Below are 25,241 nucleotides of genomic sequence, written 5' to 3'. Positions count from 1 at the left end.
GGGCTGGCCCCGTGGCTTAGCGGTTAAGTGTGCGCGCTCTGCTACCGGCGGCCTGGGTTCGCATCCCCAGCGCACACCGCCGCACTGCTTCTCTGGCCATGCTGAGGCCGCGTCCCATGTACAGCAACTAGAAGGATGTGCAACTATGACATACAACTATCTACTGGGGCTTTGGGGGTTGGGGGAAGGAGGAGGATAGGCAATAGATGTTAGCTCAGAGCCGGTCTTCCTCAGCAAAAAGAGGAGGATTAGCATGGATGTTAGCTCAGTGCTGATCTTCCTCACAAAAAAAAAAAAAAGAAAGAAAGCCTTATCTAATAGTAACCATTTGAATTACTTAAATGTTGTTAAGACTTACCTCACATTTCTTTAAGCGTTGTAATGTAGCTTTAAACTCCTCTTTATTTTGTTCTCCTTTTCTAAAACCACAAAGAAAAAATTCAGCTTATCTTCCATCTAAATGGATGCTAGTTCTCCCAAGGAGATATAAAATATCCTAACTTTCACCTCCTTCGGTAGCTCTCAACTCACTGCTGAGAGATTTTCATGGGCTTGCTCATTTATAAACTTGACCATACTGTTTATGAAATTGTAAGTATCTTCAGTAAGTCCTTATTGAAATGAAATAGCCAGCTGGCCCAGATTGGCTGGTCACAGATAAGTCTCGATGTGTTTTTATGGATTTGCTTTTCTTGTGGGGGCTTTGCAGGCGGTGAACAGACTCTGCAAGTGCAAGTCCGCCAGACCGAGGATTACCCGGTGGACTTGTATTACCTCATGGACCTCTCGGCTTCCATGGATGACGACCTCAACACAATCAAAGAGCTGGGCTCCCTGCTTTCCAAGGAGATGTCTAAATTAACCAGCAACTTTAGACTGGGCTTCGGCTCTTTTGTGGAAAAGCCCGTCTCCCCTTTTATGAAAACATCGCCAGAAGAAATTGCCAACCCTTGCAGGTAAGTAAATGATTCTCTGGAATCTTTAAAAAATGATTATTTGTAGAGATAGCCCCACTATGAGCTGCACTTGGCAAGAGCTTGCTAACTCCCTGGCATTTCCTTCCTAACTGGTTGGATCTCAGCAGCTCCCTCAGTTGCCCAGTTCTTAGAAACCCAGGTAAAGCCGTCTTAATACATGGTTCCAGCCTTGGGTCCTTGCAGCATCTGTCTCCCTGTATAGGTCAGGATGTGGCAAATTTGGCTTTATGTTCTGCAGACAACGGGACTGAGTTTTTTACTATAGGTTCTAATGGCCTGTGCCCGTATCCGGCCCCTCGGAGACCTTCTATCCACCACTTTCTGAGGCCACTTGACAGCAACCTACACTTTCTCAGAGTATCTTTCTCCACTACAATGACTTCTGCCAAAATAACATTTTTTGCAGCTTTCTCTGACGTACTTTGGGAAATGTAGATTTTTCTTATTACTTGGAGAAGGCCTTTGCAGCCTTCTCTGCTATCGAATTCTGTAGAAATTAGGCAGTGACTCCATTATAATACGCTATGACCAGCTACTAAAACCATGTGTTATCCAGGTGATGGTTGAGGGCAAGTTGCTTTGTGATGGCTTACCTGTACAGTCAATGATGTGTTCAAAATAAAATTATTTAATATCCTTGTGTTGAACAAGAGCTACCATTTGGTCCGTGCCAGACACTATGCTGAAGATTTTACATATAGGACCTCATTCGGTCTTCATAATAACAGCAGGTCAAAGAAGGTTTCATCATCCCTATACTCAGAGGAAGTAATGGAGGCTCTGAGAGGTTAGCAATTTGCTCAAGGCCAGATGACTGTACCAAGTGATCTATACCAAGATCTGGGTTGATCCAAAACCAAGGCTTTTACTACTATGAATCTAGTGTATATGAAATGACTTTCCAAATGTATATTGACTTTGAATACTTGTATATACCCAAGGCATCAATCTCTATAAAAGACAAACAGCTTTTATAATATCATTTTAAGAGATTTCAATGTGGTTCCCAACTAGAATCTGACATAGCCAAAAATAATTTGCCCGTGAAAGGAATTTATCACTGATTTTAACTCTTAGGAATTGTGTTTGGTTACAAGTATCAGAGATAGTGTCTGTCCCTCACCCCCTTTTTTGTGCTATAATTGACATGTACTAAAATGCACACATCAGAAATGTTCACTTTAATGAGTTTTGACAATTGAATATACCTACGTAATCACCACCTAAAACATGATGTAGAACATATCCATCACCTCAGAAAGATCCCTTATGCCCCGTTACAGTCAATTCTACTTCCCCAGAGGCAAACACTTTCTGATTTCTATAGTTTAGGTTGGTTTTGCCTTTTCTTGGGTTTCATAATGGAATAATGTAGTATAACTTCTGTATCTGCCTTCTTTTGCTCAATATGTTTTAGAGATTCATCCATGATTTTGTGTTTATGAGCAGTTTGTGCCTTTTTGTTTCAAGTAATAGTCCATTGTATGGATTTACTGCACTTTGTTTATTCATTCCCCTGTGGACAGACATTTGGGTTGTTTCCCATTTCTAGCTATCATGAAAAATACTATTATTATCTTCTGCATATGTCTTTGTGTGGATGTATGTTTTTATTTCTCTTGGATGGATACTTAGAATTGGAATTGCTGAATTGTATAAGTGTAGTTTTAATTTTTTTAAGAGACTATCAAATCGTTTTTCAAAGTGGATGCACCATTTTGCATTGTCATCACCAATGTGTGAGGGTTCTAGTTATTCCAAATCCTTGCTAACACTTGGCATTGTCAGTCTTTTTAATTTTAGCCATTCTAATAAGTGTATGTTTCATTGTAGCTTTAATTTGCATTTTCCTAATGACAAATGATGTTGAGTATCTTTTCATGTGTTTATTGGTCATTCTCATATCTTATTTTGTAAGGTATCGTCTCAAAATTTTGCCCACTTTTAAAAATTACATTCTTTTTGAAATTGTATTGTATGAGTTCCTTATATATTCAGGATAAAAGTTCTTTGTCAAATATATGTTTTGCAAATATTTTCACCCAGTCTGTGGTTTGTATTTTTACTTTTCTAGCAATGTCTTTGGTCAAAAGTTTTCAGTTTTGATGAAGTCCAATTTATCAATTTTCATTTTATGGTTAGCATATTTTTTTGTCCTAAGAAACCTTTGCCTGCCTAATGTCACAACGATTCCCCCTATGTTTTCTTCTGGAAGCTTTATGGTTGAAGCTCTTGCATTTAGGTCTATGATCTCAAATTAATTTTTGTATTTGGAATAAGGGGAAAAGTCTAGATTCATCACAACTTCCTTCTTTCCAATATTTATGCATCTTCTTTCTTTTTCTTGCCTTATCATGCTGGCTAGGAACTCTAGTACAATTTTAAATAGAGGTGGACAGAGAGGGCACTTTATCTTGCTTGTGATCTTAGAAGGAAATCTTCAATGTTTCACCAATAAGTATGTTGTTAGCTAGTGGTTTATTGGGTTCCTTTTATCAGATCGAGGAAGTTCCCTTCTATCACTTGTTTGGTAAGATTTTTTTTAAAATTATAAATGGATGTTGAATTTTATTCCCTCAATTTAAATTTTTGCCAGAAATTTTACTCAACTCCTTATACTTGCATTTCATTGGTCAGGACTTAGTTACATGGCTACAGTTAGCTGCAAAGGAAGCACCTTGCTACCCCAAATAAAATCAGAATGCTATGAGTAGGGAAGAAAGAAAGAATGGATACTGAGTGGCATCTAGCAGTTCCTACAACACTGAACAAACAGATTTCTATAAAGATGTAATGATTTGTACCCTTAAAAATGCTATATAATAAATAGTAAGTTATGATTATCATTATCAACTGTTTGATTCACTTGTAAAGGTAAATGTGGTGCTAACAGCCTCTTAACTATTTAATATAAAAGCATTTCCAATGCTTCTGGCTTTTCTTTTTAAATCAGAGAATGTTGTACCTGTCTAAAATTTATATTTAGGTCTTTGGTATGTTATGTATCTTTCTCCCGCAACAAGCTTCTGTAGAGTCTAGTAGAGCAATTCTACCTAGGATTACAAACTGTTACCTCTGCCCCAGGGGGTTTGTTTAAAATCATTCTTTCTGTCACAGGCCAGATAAGCTGTAGTAACATGAAGTACGATAATGACCATGGGAAACAATAGCTATGGAATGTTATCAGAGAAAACAATTAAAGTTAGCAACCTTGGATGGCTCAGCTAAACTCAGCAGCCCAGCATCTTGAACTAACAATACAACCCCATCTTTAATCAGGTTTCTAGAAAAGGAAAGCAGTTTGGCTTTCTATAGCTCTGACTGCATTTCATTCATGCATTCATCTATTCATTCGTTCAACAAAAACTTACTGAGCTCCAACTACGTACCAAGCATTGTGCTGGGTATGGGGAATATCTGGAAGAAGAAGATCTGGGCCCAGTCCTCAAGGAGCTGAAATTCTTTGGGGAGCAGTCATAGCATGGTGGTTAAGAGCGTAGGCTTTGGAGTCAGCCCTGGATTAAGTCCTGATTCATCTACTCCCTCATGTCATTTTAGGTGAATCATTTCACCTTTCAAAGTCTCACCTTGGAATAAGAATACCAATCACACAGAAAGGTTGTAAGGATTAGGTGAGATAATAAATGGAAGCATTTGGTACTGGGCTCGACCATGAAACTCTTAATAAATGGTAGCTACTATCAACAACAATAGAGTGTGGTTAGAGGCGAGAGCACTGCACAAGGTGCAGGGAATGGGGACCCCAAGGAGGATCACATATTTGATCTCTTGAAAGGTCTATATTTTCTTCTTTTCCAAAAGTGTTTCTTTTATTCTATTTTCAAAATTTACCACTTAGTTAAAGTTATAAATAACAAGTTCTTTTTTGCTGCACTGTTATGTTTTTTCCTTTCCCGTCACATCTTTAATTCTCCCAGTTTCTCTGTCCAGATACCACCCCCCACACATATACACACCAAGAACTCAAACACCAAATGCAAAAGTCAATCCTTTGATCAATCCAAACCTTATAATTATGGAATAAAATGTTCTTTAGTAGGAAGGCAGTGAGAGGTAAGAGGAAAGAGCATGGAGTTTTTCAGACCTGGGTTTAAATCATAACCTTGGACAAACAACTTACTCTCTTTGAGCTTAGTCTCTTCACCTATAAATGGGGATAAAAATTCACCTTCTAGGGTAATCGTGAGAATGGAATGAGCTCAGAACATAAACATTCAAAACAAGTATTAATTTTCTTCCTCTCATCAACACTTTGTATCTCTAGTTATTTTAGTCTAGTGGTCCCCAAACTTTCAGATCTCAGGACTTTCCAACACTCTTAAAAATTAAGACCCCAAAGAGCTTTAGTTTATGTGGGTTATGTCTATCAATATTCAGCATATTAGAAAGTAAACTGAGAAAATTTAAAAATAATTATTTATTTCATTTAATAATTACAATAAGAAACACATTGCATATTACTATAATAATACATCTTTATGAAAAATAATTATATTTTTCAAAACAAAAATGAGCAAGAAGAGTGGCACTGTTTTGCATTTTTACAAATCTCTTAACATCTGGTTTAATAGAAGACAACTGGATTCTCATACCTGCTTCGGCATTTAATCTGTTGTGATATTTTATTTTGGTTGAATTTCGTGAAGTCAAATCTCACATAGATATATAGTTGGAAAAGGGAGAAGTGTTTAATAGATTTTCTAATGACTGTGGACATTCTGCTTTGATATTGCGTTCAAACTAGACAAGAGGTAAAAGTTAGCTTCAATGTGGAATCTGAAGCAATATCAATAAACTTTTCATATTCTGTTACCTTAAAAGCCATCGGTCTGTCTTGCACTTTGAATGGCTCTTTTACCAATGTGCACGATTTTGTAAGATGATGCTTTGGCCATTTGGAAAATATTGTTTCAGTGAGTTATGCAGATCTTCCAACATTATACAATATTTTAAAAAATCACATTTGTTAATATCACCATCAATCTAATCAGATAAGCCTTGAAGTATCAGGAAGCTGTGTGTCTCACGGGTGGCAGATGAAAATTTTCTGAAATTCTAATTTTCTAGTTACCTCGAATTTTATCATTGGCAAGAAATACCAACAGCTGTTTTCCTTGAAGTGACAAGCTCACTTTCTTCATTTTTAGGAACATGTCTGCGAAATACCCAAGTTAGAATAATAGTTTGTCGGTCAAGCATTCTTTCAGGTAAAATGGTTGTTCCATAAAGAAGGGCCAGTTCAGTTCAAACAGCGGCAAAAGTGCTTTTCCACTAGAAAGGTTGTACTTGGGCGTGCAGCAGAAATGCTGTATGCAGATTTCCCAGGTGGTCACAGGAAAATATATTTTTAAAAACATGTATTCAAGGGTGTAGACAATAAAATTAATAACTCTTACTACTTATCAAGGACAATCAAGTGAAACTAGGATTTTTATTTATTTATTTTTTTTAGTGGTGAATGCTTGCTGGTAAAACAATATAAGGACTACCAGACAGTTTGGTGCCACTGCCTTGATTGGTGCTAAGGCACCAGCAGTTTTACTCACCCTTGCTTTTGCGTGATCAGTGCAAATGTCAACACAGTGCAAAAGACAAATAACATCTTTTATTATGGTGAAAATACTTGACCTTGAGGACTCTCTGAAAAGGTCTTGGGGACCTCTGGGGGTCTGCGCACCACACTTTTAAAACTTCTGTTTTAATCTAATCTCTAATTTTTTTGGAGCAGCTTTCTTTCTTTATCTTCGTTGCGTGGAGGGTAACTAAAAATTTATTTCACCATGACAGGTTGCTGAAGTGGTTTACATTTTTGAAAGAAGTTTCCCTTATGCTGGTGTCTAAGATATAGCAACAAAAAATATTTTCTCCATTCTCATATTTATAGATGAGTTGTAACGTGCATTTAAAAATACTTAACAGCACAAAGATTAAATTTTCTGCCTATATCAGACATTTTGATGGATTTTTTTAAACATCATTCCATATATTCTATGGTATTTTGTTTTGTTTTTGAGTTTGGCACCAATGGTGAGGAATTCATTGTAATTTTGCAAAAGAGGAAACTGAACCATGAAATGCTTAGATTTTCTACAGGTATGCTCACATAAACATATATGAATATAGTTTCTTATTACAAAGGTAATTACAGGCTCATGTGAGAATACAGACAAAAAGAAGAAAATGGAAAGTATTTCTAATCCCAATCAAAAAAGATAGTGTTAACCTTTTCATATATATCATTATAGTCTTATTTTATGAATGTTTATTTAAAATTTTAACAAAAAATATAATTAATGCTTTTTTATATTGTGTTTCATAATTATCCTGCATTTTAAATGCAAATCTATTGTTGTCTAAGGACTCAAAATCAAGTTACTTGGTGACGAGTACCTACTTCTTTCAATTGCTATGCTAAGAAAGTGACGACCAAATATGAGCATCTGTTAGAGGAAGAACTCTAGCCAAAACAGGGATGGTCTCCACTCAACATTTCCTGGTGTGACCCAGCCCTGACACTCTACTTTGCATTAGCTCGATTAGTCTCCTAGCACATGAATTTCTTTAGTGAACTAAGTTAAAATTTCATTCCACTTTCCAAAAGCATAGAGATCTAGTAAGATCTATACAGCGAATAATTCTAACCAACAAAGATGCAAGTTTCTTACAAAAAGATAGGAATGCTAGTTCTCTGGATTCAAAAGATGCTCAAATGCCATTTTGGTACAGTGTGAACCAATAGCCCCAAATAAAAGAATAAACTAAGAACTTCCAAGAATAGTTAGGTTCCAGGGATAGTGGTATGCCTCACAGTTATATACTTTTTATCTCATCAATCTTCACAGGAACCTTGTGAACTAGGTATTATCACTCATTTTACAGATGAGGACACTGAGGCGCAGTGGTGTTGAGTAACTTGCCCAAGGATAGATAACTATTCAATGTTTTTTATTCTAAATCTAATACATTTTCTTTCACCCCATAGCTACTTTAAATACTATGGGAGCAATTAGAACAAATGCTACATTATTGTCATTTAATGGGTTAACTGTTAAAAAAATAGATCTCTTCCTCGTATAACTCTTTAAATACATCTCATATTTGAAAGCGGGAAAAAATTTAACTATATAAAAAGTTGTAAAGTATATATCCAAAAGTATCATAAACAAAATTAAAAGACAAACTAAAAGACAAAAGTTTAATATTATAAGACAGAACTCTTAGAATTAAGTTAGAAAATAAAAAATATCCCAATAAGAAAATGAGCAAAGAATATAAGCTGGCAATTGACAAAAGAAGAAATACAACTGTCAATCAATATGGACAAGTGCTCAGTCTTAGTGGTAACAAAATGGAGATTAAAAATTAAATTGATGCCATTTTAACTAATCAGCAGGTACAATTTTTGTTGTTTTTTTTTAATGATGCAAACTTTTTGGGAAAAAGTCTGGTAATATGGATCAAAAGGTAACCCAACATTTCCCCTTCAAAGAATTTATTCTAAGCAAAGATACAGCATAGCTTGCAAAGATGTCTGTAGAAGGATCACTGCATTATTTAATTACAGAAAGATTTATGAAATAAATTTTCAGTAGTAGAGAGATGATCAAATAAACTATGATATATCTAATAATCACTAAAATTTATATTTTCATTTTCTTTATATAAATTCCAAATTTTCTTCAATGAACATGCATTATTATTTTAATCAGGAAAAAACCCATATGATTCTAGAGATATCATTAGCCAAATTTATAATCTGTCCGCAGGTTTGTGTTAGACTCTGAGTGAAGTGATTTATGTAAGAAATGACACTAATGTTTAGTAAACACTTACTCTGAAAAGCTCATTGTGCTGTATGATTTGCATATTTTCTCTCATTCAAGCCTCACAACACTCCTACTAGGTAGATACTATCTGTGGTCAGTACTTCAGAGTTTCAATGAAAGCTGATGCGAGATATTAAAGATAAAAACATAGCATTGCTTTCTGAGAGTTAAAGTTAAACATAATGAATCAGAAAGGAAATATGAAAAGTTCCCTGGAAGCGACAGACTGGCTCCTGGGCCCAGCAGCCAGGTGTCTCGTCACAGCCGAAAGGATGAGCAGGCCTGGTAGATTAGGGGAGTGAGGAGAGACAGGGTCATAGACGCAAGTATGGGCCACCTCCGTCCCAGAGCCTTAGCCAAGGCACTGCTGGAGTTTTCCGTTGGCTGCCAGAGCTTCCCAAACTTTTGTTGTCTGAAGAATCCGACCACAGATGGGGGAGGAGACAGGTGTGACCAACAGCATCCATTCTGGAAACATCTCAGACTGTACCATTCAGTACTGGGGTCCTCCAATTCCCCTTGTTCTGAAGCCTGAGGACACATCAGATCATGACCTCCTTTCCATGAAAGTCTACTGACAGGAAGAAAATGACTACCCTCACAGACACCGGGACTCTGGTCCCAGGAGAGCTCCATTTCTCAGTGTGAACGAATCCACAGTCATTCTGATTTGTGTGTATCATTAATTCTTGTCCTTCATGGGAGTCTTGTTCTGTAAGTTTCCTCTAACACTGAATTAGCAAATGCTGAACCATTGCTCCTCGAGGAACACAGGGCTAGGCTCCCGTGAGACTCTGGTCACTTTTTTCCTCAACTAATCAATACATAACTTTGTTTTCTGTTTTAAGACACCTTAATTAATATATATTATTGATTAATTAACATTGAACTCGCAGCCAACAGCACTATAACTCACGCCAGAACAAAGCTTATCTAACACACATATTTTCTCCATAAGGCATGTCACAGCCTTCTTGCACTTAGGAACGCTAGACAGCACTTCAGCATTATGCTAAACAGTGAAATCACCAACAAAAAGCACAAAAATGCAAAAAAACATGACACTAAACAGACCATGTAAAGAACACTCATTTACAGTGTGAGAGTTGAAGCAGAAAGGCAGACCCTGTTTGACCTCAGGTGAGAACGTGCATATCAGGTGACTCAAATTTTTTGCCACTCTGCACATGAACATGAATGACCATCAAAGTACTGAGAGCATTGATTTTAGGGTTACCAATAAATTTTAGTGAGTAGGTGAATTCATAGATATGGAATCCGTGAATAATGAGGATTGACTATATACCGCAGGCAGGTGAATTTGGTGAACAGGAGGCTGACCCTAAAAGATGCACCAGCTCTTCATGTGCTGACAAGACAAGCTGCTGAGCCTGCAAAGCTGCTCTTACAGGAGTCAACCGGCTCTCCCCAGGCAGCACACCACAACCTCACTGGACACTACTCCTTTTTGCCTCTGTATTTCTACACCAGTTGTTCTCAAACTTTAGCATCCATGAGGAAGATTTGGTACAACACGGATCACTGAGCCCACCCCGAACATTTCTAACTCAGTAGGTCTTGGGTAGTATTCTAGATTTTACGTTTATAACAAGTTCCCATGCAATGCTCCTGGTCCAGGGACCACACTTTGAGAGCCTCTGCTCTATACTGTTATCTCTATTTTACAAATGAAAACCCAAAACTCAGAAGGGTTGGTAATTTGACCAGAGTCTCATGCACAGCTACTACCTGGCTTTCAGAATAAGATGTGGCTGAATTCATGATCAGCTCTTTCTGTTCCTCTGCAATATCTTTGAGGAACATCTCATCCTAACATGGCGTTTTCACCACATGTAAAACGTTAAAGTGATGGTTTTATTCCCAGGCTGGTCCACAATAGTCTGTTCAGTCACAGTAGAGTTGGGCTGTAGAACCAAGAGCCTTGCTCTGATTTGTGGGCCCTTTCCAGGCTGGGCTGGGAGTACAGGAGGGAGCAGAGGAGGAAGAAGACAGGTTTGTCTCTCAGGTTTGCTACAGGGTGACTCACACTTGATGACAGCTTAGGCTATCAGAATACAAAGAAATTGTTGTCGTCATGTAAACTTAATGGTGGATTTTGGTTGAGAGACAATAGAAGGTAGTGAGTACACACACACACACGCATACACACACAGAGAAGTGTGGAGTCTGATTACCTGATTATCTGTTATCTGAGTTTGAGCCAATGCAAAACACACGATAAGCTCTAAGTGATAGCTAATATGGTCAATTTGGAAGGGGGGTGGGGTGGGAGATGATGAAACAACCTTAACAGTGAGACTCATAGCCAAGTTACAGAGTCAGGCACTTTAGAAAAATTCATCTTCGGTTAAGGAAATGTAGTGTGTTGTATCATATTTCATCAAGAATATTTTCACATCTTACTTTTGCAGTAGTATTCCATATTTCTGCTTACCTACATTTGGATTCAAGCACATTTTGCCGTTGACAAATGATGCTGAAAGATTTAATGAAATTGTGAAGAATCAGAAAATTTCTGCTAATATTGACACACCCGAAGGTGGATTTGATGCAATTATGCAAGCTGCTGTGTGTAAGGTAGGCTGAGGGAGTAATGTTTCACTCTCTTAACACAAGTTTCATCTCTTATTAACAAATCTACTTTGAAAAGCTTAGCTAATTTTATCTTTCCTTTAATCACCATACTTCTACATTTGATACCTTTCTTAAAACACAAAATTTCTGTTAAATTTTTAATCATGTTGAAATGGGGACTGTTTTTTATGCCTAATATTCAAGTAATCTAATAAAATTTTAGTTGTATTGAGAAAAATTAGTTAAAACAATAGTCACATATGATTAATTTCCAAAGAGCAAGATCAGATTAGTTTTTGAATTAACCATGATTAAAAAAAATCAGAGGCAGAAATTAATGAAAAAAGTAAAAATGGCCTGAATCAGTATAAACCTCTACATATGATTAGATATCTATTGTTTTGAACCAACAAAGTAAGGATCAGAATCCACAATGTCTCTACAACAATGCAGGAACACTGCACCTCCTTGACAATCGGACATGTATCCACAGAAATGATTCCCTGGGCTTCAGATGACAGCTCTTCATGGAAGATATCAGGAAATGGGCAGGCTTGAAGATCCTAGAAGGTGGGAGGGCCAAGGAATTAGGGGAGGAAGGAAAAGGATAAGGTGGGATGGTACAGCCAGGATGAGCTTTTGTCCAACTAGTTCCTGGACTAATCTTAATTAAAGGGGAGAGCTCTGCTAAGAAACAGACAACAGACCATTTTAATTAGCAGTACCTTGGGGTTATACTTTGATAAGCAGTTCTTATCCTTGTATTACGTTTATAATTTTTGGATAATATCAGTAGAAAGAGAGATATGTGCCTAAATATTGGGTGACGTTTTAATGAAACAGGCTTACTTTGAGTTTATTTTGCATTGCCTGTTTACTAGTTTTGCTTCAGCTTGGATTTTGGGTAATCTAGGACCTCGCTCACTCTCTGTCCTCATTTTTCTGGCAAATTGAAAGCTGGGAGGTAAAAATAATTAACTATGTAAAAGTCAAGATCAACTGGATACTGATTGTAGTGGAACTGTTTTTTCTGAAGCATAAATCATCTGAAAGTGTTATCCGGTAAAAAGCAAATGCCATAGAATTTCATGTTTTTAATACATTAATATTATCAACTCAAAATAGATGAAAAAGGCTAAAATAGACCAGCAATATATTTTTTATAATTTGAATGTGTCCAATCATAATTGATCCACTCTCAGTAAATGCCCCTCTCTAGCCAATACAACCCAAATGTTTCTTTCTCACTGTAGGAAAAGATTGGCTGGCGGAACGACTCCCTCCATCTCCTGGTCTTTGTGAGTGATGCTGACTCTCATTTTGGAATGGACAGCAAACTGGCAGGCATCGTTGTTCCTAATGACGGGCTCTGCCACTTGGACAGCAAGAACGAATACTCCATGTCAACTGTCTTGGTGTGTAACCTGCACTCTATCCTGTTTTCAGGGCTACAAGTAGGCGAGTGAGGCAACAAATGCTGTAATGCATAGCAGAGTAACCCACACTCGGTGAAAACAGTGCTCATTTTCTGATTTTAGATTAACAAATTGCCCTCTGTCAGTGCCCACCACCCTTAGAGTTTCCCACAAGAGCACCGGTGGGTGGAGGGGATCTGTGAGAAATCTGGATCTGCTATAGCACAAATGATCCCAGAACCTTCCCAATTTTTCAAAGAGCCCAAGGCCAGCAAAAAGCAATACAGTCAGCTCATTCTGTTCTCAACCATAGCCCTGGAAAGGGAGGCTCAGGCCAGAACAGTAGTCACCTGGTAGTTGCTGTGAATGATGGTCCCAGAGTCACACCCCCTAAATAATGCCATGCTTTCGTGGACCATGGGGCTTCATGGGAAACAATATTCAGGTACTGCTAGGCTGGTGCTTATTAACATTTGGCTTATTTTTTGTCATTTAAAAAATGCTGATGACATTCAAAGAAAAATACACTTGACTTTTGGTTTTACAAAGGGTAAAATTTTCAGATTCTTTTGAGTACATGATCTCATTCAGCCCTCACCAGACCATAGGTGTCTAACTGCTTTCCTTGAACAGACCATGAGGCTGCCATGCTTGTGCACGTGTTATTCCCTCTGTGTGGAACGCTCTTCCCTTCTAGGCTGCTGAGAAACTCTTAATGATTTTACAACCCAGCTCAATCATGACTACTCCCAGGGGGCTCTCTTTGACCTCCCCTGGGCCCCGAAGCGCTTGTCTCTCCCCTCACTCTCATACGTGATATCTTCTTTCCCATCGCTGTATGGAAACGTGTTTGCTCATGTGTCTGTCTCTCTAACGTGCACTCCTCAGGGCCAAGACTAGTTTATTATCTCTATTTCCTGACAGCACAGTGCCTATAACACAGGGAGTGCTGACTAATGTATGAAATAGAATTGAACTATGAAGCAATAACCTGGGAGGGTCATATTATCCCCACTAAACACTTGGGAAGTACAATGATGTACACCTGAAATTTTTACAATGTTATAAACCAATGTTACTGCAATAAACAAAAAATTAAAAAAAAAAAAAAAAACATGGTACAGAGAATTTAAGTGACTTCTTAAAATGACAATGCTATAGAAGTATTTGTAAGAGAGAGAGAACCCAGAGTTCTAATATCAGATTGGAAAAACTATTCTCTTAAAAAAGAATTCGGTATATATATATATATATATACACACATATATATATATATAATTTATATATAAATGATTAATATTATGCTGGCAATTAGTTTAAAAAAATCTAATGGTTCATAAATGACCTGCTACCACTCCTTGACCTAAATTTCTAAACTTCAATATGAATGTTTCCTCCTGACTTTTGACCAATAGTATTCCCCAAACTTATATATTCTTTAATCATATAAACTGCCTTTATAAGATCAATGAGGGTAGCTACATTTTGTCTTTTAGCCAGCGAGGGCTGTGAGAAATGGATCCCTTTTTCATTACCTTTTTCTTGCAACTATTCAAATGCCCCATTATCAACATCTTGGAAAAAGCAGGACCATAGAAGCAAACACTACCTGTTGCCTAATATGACCTTCTCATCTAATAAATGTTCAATTCATTCTTGCTGAGTAAGCTGCTACAAACGCACAGAAGCCATGGACTATTTCCATGTCTATGTGACCCCTGGGTCCTCTGAGCTCTTCCTAAGCACTCAACACTGGGCCAGGCTCCTGGGGCCGCAAAACAATAGGACATGGTCCCTGGCCTTGAGGAACTTACAATATAACCGTGAGAATTAAACCAACCAATCTGCATCAGATAGAAAACCATACTTGCCCACCTATGAAGGGCTATGTGGTGTGATCCTGACTACACACGCACAGCAGTTGAAAGGTGCGAGAACACGTGGTGATAAGGAGGGGCCAGCACTGGAGGAATTCAGGCTTAAGAGTGAAGATGCTTAGTGTTTGGGCAGCTGAAAAGCAGAGGAGACTGAAAACAGCAGACTCAGGAAGATTTATACTATCTGGATTCTACTACTCTCTACGAATAAAAATCCAAATGGAGTGGAAAGCATGTATTACACAGCTAGATCTGCGGCTGGGTCATTTCCCTAAACATTTTAGGCAAAACTATACTTTTCCCTTAACTTGAATCTTGTGCCTAAAGAAGATATTAGACAAAAATACTCCCAAAATGCTGAGAGTATGTGAACACACGACATTAGTCTACAGGAGGGCTTATTGATCAGTGTTCCTCCACAGTGGCTGACTTGAGACGTAACTGACATATTCATAATTTAATTGTTCAAAAACAACTCTTTCTTTTGAATTTCATCTTTGTATATCACCCACATTTGGATTTATATAACACGTTTTTCAGGCTTGGTGAGTAAAGGCCATCTTCAAATTTGATAATTAATGACTTCTTTATTTTTTAAAGTACTCAAATCAGTTGAGAATGAATGTCAATGGAACAGAAGCGCACGTGCTTTCAATTGTTCTGTAAAAATATTGCAGGATCCCATAAAACTGATTAGTGACATCAAAAAAGCAATAAGACCAAACCCAAGAACTGGTATAGAAATGAATCAAATCAGATGGATGTGGGAATTGTAGTGTGTCATTCCTCAGCAGGCTGTCCCTTCCTCAGCCCTCATTCTGCCTCCTCCAATTCCAGTAAGAGTTTCAGAGCCACAAGAGTCAGCCCAGTCACCTCTGTTATAGTCTAACTGCTCCTCCTTCGACTCTAACATTCCCTCTAACTCAAGCCTGTTGGCAAGTACTTAGAAGAAGAACTGTGTCTCTACCCTCGAAAATATGACACACTATAAGTCTTTAAATAAATTTCAAATGATCTCCTTAGACATGACAGAGCATAATATACCACACTGACAGGCACTGACTCTTAAGAATTAATTGGATTTACAGGATTTAGGAAACAATTATTAAACCAATTAAGTGAATAATGCTAATTGTGTATTTGTTTACTTAGAGTGATAGACAAAATAATGCCTATGAGCATTGAAATGCCAAACTTAGTAAGATCTCTTTGAAAGAAATATTCCTTTCTTTATTTTACATACTTTTGTTAAGATGATACTTAATCTATATGTTAATTTTAGGAATATCCAACAATTGGACAACTCATTGATAAACTGGTGCAAAATAACGTGTTATTGATCTTTGCTGTAACCCAAGAACAAGTTCATTTATATGAGGTAAGCAAACATAATTTGGGAAATTCCTTCAGGGAGATTATTCAATATGAATCTTTAACATTAACTCTGCGAGTTTAACACATGAGATGCCATTAGATAATCATTAATGCATACGAAATATAGTGGGCACTTGGCAAAGTGGATTCAGTTACTATCTGCAATTTAAATTATAAACACGGAGGTGTAGTGGGGAGTGGGGGACAGATATGGTGGGACCAGGAAGAAAGAGTTACGGAAAGGAAAAAGATAAGTTGGTGGAGAATACCAATAAACATAGGACCACCTACTTCATGGAAAATTAGTCTATCGTCCCTTGAACTATTTCATCTGATGAGGATCGAGTTAACAGAGAGTAGAGAAAATTATGAGAGTGGGAGGAGAACTCACTTTAAATTCTTTGACATTTGCAAATTAAATACGTAGAAACTACACAAGTAGAGACACAACTCAGGTTATCGAGAAGGGGAAAGTTGAAAGAGAAAACTTGTTAAATTGGGCTCAAAAATAATTTCTCCCTAAAGTAACTGGATTTGCAGTTCAAGTTTTTTGTAGAAGCACCAATGGCAGAAAGGGAACTCTTTCATTAGATGAAATAATGTTCATAAACCACTGCATAGACTGTAAAATGCATATGCAAATACAAAAGACTTCTGTGGTTTCTTCCCAGCCTAAGAAAAACAATACATCAAAATCCCATGAATTGGGGTACTATCGAATGATCTATTCCTAATGGGCAGTTGCACAGAGAAGTGAGGAGTCTCTAGCCTGGGCCCTAGAAAATGTAGAGTAAATAGGTGTACATTGAATTGTCTGTGCTTTCTATGCAGAAGCTTCAAATACTCTTAAATTCAGAGTCTAATCTCCCATTCCTTTTGAAAGGACCTCTTAACTCGCTTGGTGACTTTACACGACTGGGGAAACTCTGAGATTATTTCACAGAAGGCTTTGATTAAATGCCACTCACTGCTAAGGACGGTGCAGCCCATGAACTTGCATCAGGTTCTGTAGAAAGGATCCAGGAGGAGATCCTATCTTGCATTTTTAATGAGAGGAGGGCATTGTACTGCAGGTGAGATTGCCTGCTGCTGAAAACCAAGGAAGTCCCTTGCAATCAAGCGACATACTCAAGACCTTTGTTCTACTCAGATACCATGTGGGTTCACCTGATCTGGGCATTTTCTTAAGGCTCTTTAGTATGTGATACTTGCTTCCAGTGGTTTTAAGTAGTAGAGTTGCAGTAAAGATTGAAAAAAAAAATACCCAAATACAATAGTGAGTCTATTCTGCCTTTGATCCTTAAGGCTGAAGTGAGAGGACCCTGGAGGTCACAACACCTCCTCCACAGCAGGGCTCCTGTTTGGAAGGGGGAGGGAGTTGTACAGAACTTTTCTTAAAAGGGGAGTCTGGGAAACACAATTGATGATCATGAACTTAGACGCCCATAACTCACTGTGGTAATAGTCTTTAAGACTCACAACTCATTTATACCCCTCCACAAAACTGCTATTAAAAAGACGGAGGAAGACGAAAAATAACAACATGGCAAAACAAAATCTGTCAGATTTAAGCTAGTTGCATCCACACTTCCCCTGTTGCAAAGGAAATGATTATTTCCAAGGAAAACACCAGATTAGAGCCTGCCTCTAATGTAACAGCAGGACATTTATTTTGCCTGCCTACTAATCTCATTATGAGGTGAATTTATGTTCTGTCATGATCTGTGGTCTTTACCATCCAGGCTCCGCTAAATTCAAAGGGACGTTTTCAGGAGCCACGGAGCAGACCAGGTCAGCAGCCCACTCTAGGACTCTGATCCTTTCATTACTTTATTTTCATTTCGATGGACTCATCATTCTGTCTGCATTAGTGGGGGCAGGCAGCAGCTTGATCTAAAGATAATGACAGCAACATTGCACTTCCCTGAAGGCTTCACACAGCGTGAAAATGCTGATCTCTTGTTTTATTGATAATGAAAACTGAAAATAGACCAATAATGGCTCGTGTTGTCTTTCCGTTTAAATCTCTTAGAAGAAGCCCTATGCAACCTGAGGTTTGAATAGCTCTGATAGAAGGAACATAACTGCCAAAGAATCACTGAAAAATAAAACCAGTGATAGGATAAATAAAGCAACTAAGTGGTTGGGTCTAATGGAAATTCCAGGAGGCAAACTGTCTGCCTGGTTCTGTGTTAAGCAGTTATGTGCATGCACAGCAGGCAGGGGATGGGTCAGGTTCAGTGGCGGCCCCGTCTTGCAGCAAATAAGATTCGTGTTGCCCATCCATGGATTGCAGGAAAAATGACTGTTTTTTCAGGAATTTCGGTAAGATGTTTTGGACTGCCCAGGTGTGTAGTGTTGCTGTACTCTGTGGAAACAGAGACGAACAAACAATGGAAAGGATAAAGTAAGCAGTTTCCTTCAGTTCAATATGACTGCAGTGTGCACCCCAGACTCCAGCAAACAGACGATCTTGAACAAACTTATTATTATGAATAGCTTCCTGTTTGTCCAATTACAGGTTTTAAAAGATAATGATAGATAATAGACTGAGCAGTAGGTAGTATATTACATTCTAGGGCTAAATACCATTTTGAATCAGGATTCAATTACCCAAGCTTAAAAAATTTTTTTTATCTCTTCTGTTGTTTTCAAATGTTTACTGTTAATTTACATTAAGATAGTATCAGGCTACAACAGTCTAATTTGACAAGTTTTTCCTTCCTAGTGAGATATTGAGATAAAAAGCAATTAAATCAGTGTTCTTTGCTACATTGTCAAATCATATTATTAATCACCTGGGATTATTTGCAGGACTTTAAAATAGCCTGTGTTTTTCAAAATGTCTACATCTGGCTGGAAAAGATGAGTTTTGTGAAGTTAATAATACATTATTATTATACGACCCGGTATTTATGAGGTAATGTTAAAACACAGCACTTAGAAAGTAAACAAGATATGTGGGTAGTTGACACTTCCAGTTTACTCATTAACATCTGTGACCACTAATTGTTGTCCTTTACTAGGACAGAGTGATGGGTCTAAAGCATGGCGACAGGGGGCGCAAGCAGGTTTTATACCATCAAAGGGCCCTTCCCTCAGGAGGTAAAAGCCCTTGATTAGCAGCTCCTTGAGAAGAATGGTGGGTCTTGCTCATCTTTCTGTGTAGGCCCAATCTCTATACACAGTAGATTCTCAGTAAATATTTGTTGAATGAATTAAGAAAAAAAAAAAAAACTGCTGCAAGCAGCTCGTCTTTTCTCAAGTTGGGTGAAAGTTTCTAAATAGAGACTTGGAGTTTTGGGTGACAAACACCTGTTAAGGTTGAGGGAGCCCATGCAGAAGAGCAGGTGCGGGACCCTGACCCATTGCCATGATCGCCGGCAGCCTTGGCTGTCCCTTCTCCACCCCTTCCACTTTAGACCCAGATGGCACCAGAGAGGAAAGGAACACTCTGCCAACTTGTTGGGTAAGCTCCAGAGCCTTCTTACTAGTCTATGAAAGGCAAACCCCTGAGCAATTACCCACTCGACGGACGTTATATCTAAAAACAAGCATAACGAGTAGTCACAATATGCCACGAACCTGATGTTCTCGTGGGGCTTGTGAAAGTTATCTACTGTATACAAGTTTCAATTTTTCAGGAATCAATAACCCAGTTTTTATTTCACCCCTTCTTTCCTCTTTTTGCTCATCTTTTGAGCTTTTCACTGCAGCAAGAGAGTTGAAATGAGGCAAAGAAATTACAGAGGGAGATAAAACAAAAATGGGACCCTTTTGCTATTTGTTAGCCTGTTCTATTATTGTTTTGTTTTATAATGTTCACTGTTGGAAAAGATCAAAACGATTTTGCTCTGCTGAAAATCCCTTTATCTCTGGCCTCAGTTTTGACAAAATAAAAGAACTGGACCTATGACCTCTAGCTTTAGTAATCAATGACTGTGAACCGGGAGGGGGGAAATCACCATGAATTCCAATGATCTCCACACAGATGAAGTATAGTTAGCTGTAATATAGCTAATTTTAGGACATGGTCTAAAAAGTTGTTCTTTATCCTGTCAACCCCATCCTATAATGGGGTATTTCAAATTTATGCTTTCAGTGAAAATAAGATCATCTAGGAATAAAAAAAGAACTTCTGTATTATGACAAGTCTCCATGGAGTTAATAAATAGTTCTTAATTCAAGTGTAATGGAAAAGCATTTTGATTTCTCCTTAATTCATGGTATCTGGGAACAAAGACTGAGGATATCGAGCTGCCTACACTTTCCTCATTAATGAAAACGCCCTTCAGAGAGGGAGGATTTGGAAATAAAACTCATGTCCTCATATTATCAGGGCAGAGTTGTTGGGAGTATTTTCCAGACTAATTAAAAAATCTCAACCACGAAAAGTCATCAGCAGTTACCCCTTAGAATACACACGGTACTTTTCTACTAAAGAACTCAAAACCTCATAATCCAGAAAATAAACACTCAGGGGAAAAAAAGATACAGATTTAAAGTAGGGCCTTAATGAGATGCCCTATTAGGCCAACACAAGTAGAAATATAAAATGGGATTTCCTCGATACAAGGCCTAAGTATTTCAAGATTTACACGACACCCAGAATGTCTAGCATATCATTAGAACCAAGATGCTATTGATTGCATTCACTCATTCATTCATTCATCCATCAAACATTTCATGAGCACCTCCCATGAACCAGGGTTTGTGACTATAGAGAGAATAAGACACAGTGCCTGCCTCAAGAAGTGTCATAGAGCATTAACAGACTTGTGAACCAATAATTTGCCTAAAGAACAGGATGAGAGCATTTTAGAGGTTGTGTTCTGGAAAGAGACCCCATGGCAGAGTTTTGCTGAGGGGCCAGGGTTTTCATATCTGTCAATGTTTTTAATCTTTTCTGTTCATCATCTTTGTTAGAAAGAGCAGTAAATTAATTGCCAATCATAAAACTACCTTTGATGCTAACAGTAACAGTAATAGTGTTGGACCAAACCCTTCACTTTATAGCAGTGGAAACTGAGGGCTGGAGATGATACACAACTATGACTATGGGACTAATAGGGAAGGTTAGCTGATGGCTTATTAGGTGGCAGCCTGGGCTTAAGTATTTTAACTCATTTTATCATTTAATCTCCATTTTATGGCTATAGAACCCAAAATAACATAGCAAGTGGCATGTGAGAGCTAGGATTTGAACCCAGGAAGTTTGAGTCTACAGCTTCAACCACTGAGTTCAGTTGCAATTGGACCTGGGCTGCTGTAGCGAAATAGCATGCCAATTCCTAACCACCAGACCACCCGAGAAGCAGCCTTTTAAATAAAGTAACAGACTTTGAAAGTCACTGAGCTGTAAAAGCACAGAGCCTAATGATAGAGTAGCACTGTCTAACAGATGAACCAACAGGTGAAATTTTATAAATGGCAGAGTCCTTCGAGGCCAGTAAACACTTGATCTAGGGTCCTTTACTGTAGCTGTTAATTGAGACGAATAGAGCAATTTTAAAACGTGTGGACTTGAAAAAAAGAGAGACATTTGGATTCTGCCTTGTGGGTTAAGTTCTGAGTGGTAAGAACAGGCCACACAGCTAGGGAGCATTATGCCATTGCCAAGGCATCTAGAACAGCTCCTGTCTATGGTAATCACTGTCTATGGTTCCAACCAAAGGGGAAAAAGAAGACACATGGTCTGACAAAGGCTGTAGCTTTCTTATGATGATTCAGTTCAAACATACAGAAAAATAGAGTAATATAATGAACACCCACATATGTACTGCTCAGTTTTCTCAAATCTTAACATTTTGACACCATATTTGCTTCAAACTTTTTAAAGAAATAAAACATTCCAGATACAGTTGCCTGCTGTGTAACTGCCCAACTCTGACCCCACCTCCTTCTTTCCTTGCTTAGAAGTAACCAGTGTCCTGAACTCAGTGTTTATCATTCCCATGTTTATTATTAACAATATATGTATATCCATAAATAATTACATAATTTTGGCTTACAAGTTTAATTTTGTGCTGTACACATTATTTCTACAATTTGCTTTTTGACTCAATGTTATATTTTGGGTTTTTTTAAATTATGGTAAAATACAAATAACATAAAATTTACCAATTTAACCATGTTTAAGTATTCAGTTCTGTGGCATGACGTACATACACATTGTTGCATTCAATGTTATGTTTTTGAGGCTTATCCATGGAGATACATACAGCTCTAGTTTACTCTGTTCCGCTGCTATGCGTGTTCCCTTAAGTGTATTTACTGCAATGTGTTTGTTCTGCAACTGAGGGCGTTGGATCACTTTCAATTGTGCAGCATTACAAATGTCGAAGCCATGCGCTTCCTTGCATACATGTTCTTTATTGAGGATCCATGTCTAGAAGTGGAGTCCCTGGGTCACAGGAGAATGGCATTCTCAACTCTCCTGGGCGTGTCCAAGTTGCTTTCCAAAATGGTTGCATCGGTTACTCTCCCACCAACAATATAAAAGTATGGCTAACAAAAAACAAAACACCCCACATACTTTAAATTACTCTTTTTCTGATGATAAAATACATGTTATTTGCAAAAAAATTAAAAAGAGGCAGAGATACAGAAAAGCACAAAGAAGAAAATAAAAATCACGCATAAACTCATGACTCAGACAGAACTAACCATTCTTGACATTTTAAAATGTCTTCTCTTTTTTCTTTGCATGTATTTACATATTTTAACATAATTGGCATCATACTGTATGTATTAAGTTTGTTCAAATTTTTTGAATGAGTTTATATATTTACAGTCTTATAAAGGCATAAAAATGAAATCGCAGTTAGTTATATGTTGAACAATTTCTTTTACTGACAAAAATAACATTAGATAAAATCAAGGTCATTCTACAAAATTCTGAATCTGTGGTGGCCATACTTATAGGGTGTCTGCTTTAAAATAACAGCAAACTTGCTCCTCTCCCAACAGCAGCCCCAGAACATCCATAATTACTACATTTTAACCTACCAGGTTACTTTTTTTACAGAGTCACATGATACTTGGTTACTTTTTTACACATTCGTATGATAACTTTAATAGGACCAACAAAATTATTTCTAGAATCTGTTTTCTTATCCCTGAAAGTGCCCTATTGGTGAGGACTTGAACATCTACGAACAAACTCGGTTTCTTCCAAGTCTCCTCTCAGTACAACAAAGGGCTCAAGGCTGTGTCATTACCATTCTCTGTGCTTTCTCCGAGCCCCACAGAACGTGGGAACTCCTGTTTAACTCAGTTACCCATCCATCCCCTGAAGCCTTTCCTGTGGTTGCAGTCAGCCACTCTCGGTGTCTGTGAGGCTGGCCTGAATTACAGCTATGCTTAAAGGACCGAGCATTTTCCACACGGCATAGCCTTTCACCCGGTTACACAGGGTGTCAAAGCACAAGGGACAAGTTAAACTGACAGCTCCCGGACATAAGAGAAGTTTAGGAGTATGATATATTCTAATTGTATGCCTAATTATCTCAAAGAGCCCAAAATATGCTACAAAGGAGCTACTATTAATTGTAACATATTTCAATATTTTATTGCTCTTCCTCTGTTGAATCTTCAAAAGGTAAACAAAAACTTTTTGAAAGAGAAAATTGTGTTGCGCTTGTACAGTTTGGGCACATTTTATGCATTAATTCAGGGGTTGGCACAATTTTGCTATAGGGTTGCCAGATTTAACACATAAAAATACAGGGCATCTGATTAAATTTGAATTTCAGATAAACGGCAAATAATTTTTTAGTGTTAGTGTGTTCCATGCAATATTTGGGACACACTTATATTAGAAACTTTGGAATAATTGGTAAAAAATGGAAAAGAATAGTGTGCAGCAATGGAGAATAATGGAAGAGGAGAGTGTGATACTTTACTTCTATAGGATCTTCAGGAAAGATCCCTTTCAAGAAATGATTATGAAGCAGCAACCTGAAGGTTGAGGGGTTTACAAGAGGAGAAGGCACGTATAAAGGCCCTGAGGCAGCAAAGGACTCCGTGTGTTTGAGAAACTGAAAGAAGGCTAGTCAGCCTGACATAAGCCAGGGTAGAAGGGGATGGAGTGGGAAAGGTAGGCTAAAACCAGACCTCTCAGTCTTGAAGGCCAAGGGAGGTAAACATGGTGCTACTCCAGGGGCAGCAGGCATTCGAAAACATCACTTTTGTTGTTGGGTAGAGAATAGACATCACAGGTGTATGACAGGTTGAGGAGCCCTTATGAATTACGGGTGTACAGGCTTAAAAACATAACTCTTTTACTTTCCAAATTGCCACAGCCCTTCATGAACAGACCATTCTATATCAGCTCACTGGAATCGCCTAGGGAGCTTTCTAAAAAACCCAGTGCCCAGGCCACACCCTGATCCAATTAAATTGGTATTTCTGGGGCTACACCCAGGCATCAGTGTTTTTTTTAAAGCGCCCCTTGTCGCTCATTGCCCAGGGAGCTTGTTAAAATGCAGACTCTGATTCAGGAGGTCTGGGCTGGGACCTGAGACTCTGCATTTCTCACAAGCTTCCAGATGATGCTGGTGCTACTGCTCGCCCACCACACTTTGAGTAGTGAGCGACCATACCTCTTTAGCAGTCCTCGTACACACATACACCTGCTTTCTATTTTCTGGTCTCCTTCATCGTCTTCCTACCAGTCATCTTTCCAAGTTTATTACCTGCCTTTTGGTCTGCAAAGCACACAGGCTGCTCCTGAACCCAACATCACTTCCCGTTTTAAAAGAGCTTTCTAAAGCTTTGGGACTTGCATTCGCCAGCAAAGGTCTGCAATCTCTCTCAAAAGGCGGGGTAATCTTATTAAGAGAAGATCTGAAGGATCCTCAGTAACGAATACTCAGTGTAGCCTCTTTGTTCCCTAAGTCTCCATTCTCCATTGCCCCTCTGTGGGTTTGTTTGTCTCAGAACAGTCATGCACAGTGGGTCCATTCGTCTTCCCTTATCACTCTGTTTCTGCTGCCGAGCACTCGTTCAGCTGTGCACTTCAGCTTCTCGGCTGACAAGATAATTACATTCCAGGGCAGACTGGGAGAAAGACAGGGAGTTCTCAAAAGTTCCAAAGCTGACTACCCAGTGATTGCTGGTGCAGACTTCAAGATCAAGCACCTGATCTAATTAGCA

General features: G+C 38.3%; 1 protein-coding gene across 1 annotated transcript in view; it reads left to right on the top strand.

Moving 5' to 3' along the window:
- The window catches only part of ITGB6 (integrin subunit beta 6), a 69,346-nt gene that overhangs the window by 4,320 nt on the left and 39,785 nt on the right, over nucleotides 1–25,241 (top strand). Inside the window, exons 5-8 of the mRNA XM_004428277.3 lie at nucleotides 710–956; nucleotides 11,257–11,422; nucleotides 12,673–12,834; nucleotides 15,994–16,089. Coding sequence (XP_004428334.1) covers nucleotides 710–956; nucleotides 11,257–11,422; nucleotides 12,673–12,834; nucleotides 15,994–16,089 — 671 coding nt within the window. The remainder of the gene's footprint in view (nucleotides 1–709; nucleotides 957–11,256; nucleotides 11,423–12,672; nucleotides 12,835–15,993; nucleotides 16,090–25,241) is intronic.

Source organism: Ceratotherium simum, chromosome 9 (assembly GCF_057802395.1).
Source record: "Ceratotherium simum simum isolate JZ-2026a chromosome 9, ASM5780239v1, whole genome shotgun sequence".
NCBI classification, from domain to species: domain Eukaryota; kingdom Metazoa; phylum Chordata; class Mammalia; order Perissodactyla; family Rhinocerotidae; genus Ceratotherium; species Ceratotherium simum.
This window is presented reverse-complemented; position numbering and strand designations above follow the sequence as displayed.